Genomic DNA, 1,489 nt, shown 5'->3' on the forward strand with positions numbered 1-1,489 from the left:
TGACTCAAATCCAGCTGCTCCATCACATAAGTGTTTTGCTTCAACTTCTCTTAAAATGTTAATTAAACCTCTATATCTTATATATCTCTTGATTATTTTTTCTATCCTATGCAGTTATATTCTCAACTTTATTTTAAATTCTGCACTACATAGCTTTTCACTTCCATCATCCAGTCCTTCATTAGTGACTTCTGTGGCATTAAACACATAGCAAATGACAGTAAATGCCTACTGGTTGATAATTTGTTACCTAATTGTACAAGTTCTTATCTCCCACATACATTAAGCAACTTCCCCAAGATCTTCTCCCGGATTTGTCAAGTCTTTACACAGTACACAATGGGATTCATAAGGGACGGCACCAACAAGAACATATCTGCAATAAGGATCACAACAAGAAGGCTTTTGTGTTTGGCAAAGCGATGCATGGCAGCCAGGGTGATGATGGGCACATAGAAGGTGAGCACAGCACAGATGTGGAAGACACAGGTATTTAGGGCTTTAAGCCTCTCTGCCAAAGATGCAATGCTGAGCATAGTCTTCAAGATCAGCACATAAGACAAAACAATCAATGCCAAGTCCAGCATAGTACAGAGAGCAACGAAAAAGCCATAGATGACATTGGTCTTGTTGTCAGAGCAGGCCAGCTTCATGGTATCCTGATGAAGACAGTATGAGTGAGACAGAAGATTCTTTTGACAATATTTTATTCTCCTTAGAGTGAAGGGAAATGGAAGCACTAAGAGAATGCTCCTAATGGCTAAAGTAAGTCCCATTTTAGCAACCCTGTTGCTAGTGGGGATAGAACTGTATCTTAAGGGATTGTAAATGGCAAGGAAGCGGTCCAAAGGCATAATTAGAAGTACTGAGGATTCCATGAGAGTGAATCCATGAATGAAGAATTCTTGAGCAAAGCAGGCATCAGGTGAAATTCCCATGACATTGAACAAGAAGATCCTCAACATGGTAGGAAGAGAGGAGAGGGACAGGCCCATGTCAGAGACAGCCAGCATGGTAAGGAAATAATACATGGGCTCATGAAGCAAGGGCTCTGTCTTTATGATAAAGAGAACGGTGCAGTTGCCCAAGATGGCAACCAGGTACATGAGGCAAATGGGAATGGAGAACCAAATGTGGGCATGTTCCAGTCCTGGGATCCCAATCAGAAGGAAAAGATTGACTTTGAAGTCATTGAGAACAGACATAATAAGGGAGATATGAGCTTGTTAGCCATCTGAAACCATATAAATGAAAAACAGTCATGCTTTTGGTTAAAACTCAGTTTTGTGGGGACAAGGGGTTCATTCATATACTATATTCAAAAGCATATTTGGCACTCTTCAAAATTTACCAGAAGTCCTTAAACAAGTTCATATTCTCCAGCATGGCAAATTCACTTCTAACAACTTGTCCTAAGTTGGTGAATTTTTAGATTTTTTTTTTTTTTTTTTTTTTTTGAGATGGAGTTTTGCTATTCTTGCCCAGGCTG

At 39.7% G+C, this 1,489-nt stretch overlaps 1 protein-coding gene across 1 annotated transcript; it reads right to left on the reverse strand.

Moving 5' to 3' along the window:
• Window positions 1-317: 317 nt before the first annotated feature.
• On the reverse strand, window positions 318-1,205 carry LOC117080663 (olfactory receptor 51A7). Its single transcript, XM_033205874.1, has one exon. The coding sequence runs from the start codon at window positions 1,203-1,205 to the stop codon at window positions 318-320; it is 888 nt and encodes a 295-aa protein (XP_033061765.1).
• Window positions 1,206-1,489: the final 284 nt, after the last annotated feature.

The sequence above is a fragment of the Trachypithecus francoisi genome, unplaced genomic scaffold (genome assembly GCF_009764315.1).
Source record: "Trachypithecus francoisi isolate TF-2019V2 unplaced genomic scaffold, Tfra_2.0 Lachesis_group8, whole genome shotgun sequence".
NCBI lineage: Eukaryota > Metazoa > Chordata > Mammalia > Primates > Cercopithecidae > Trachypithecus > Trachypithecus francoisi.

What these genes read in the sequence shown, in the direction of transcription:
- LOC117080663 (XM_033205874.1), bottom strand. Translation starts at nt 1,205, where the DNA reads ATGTCTGTTCTCAATGACTTCAAAGTCAATCTTTTCCTTCTGATTGGG.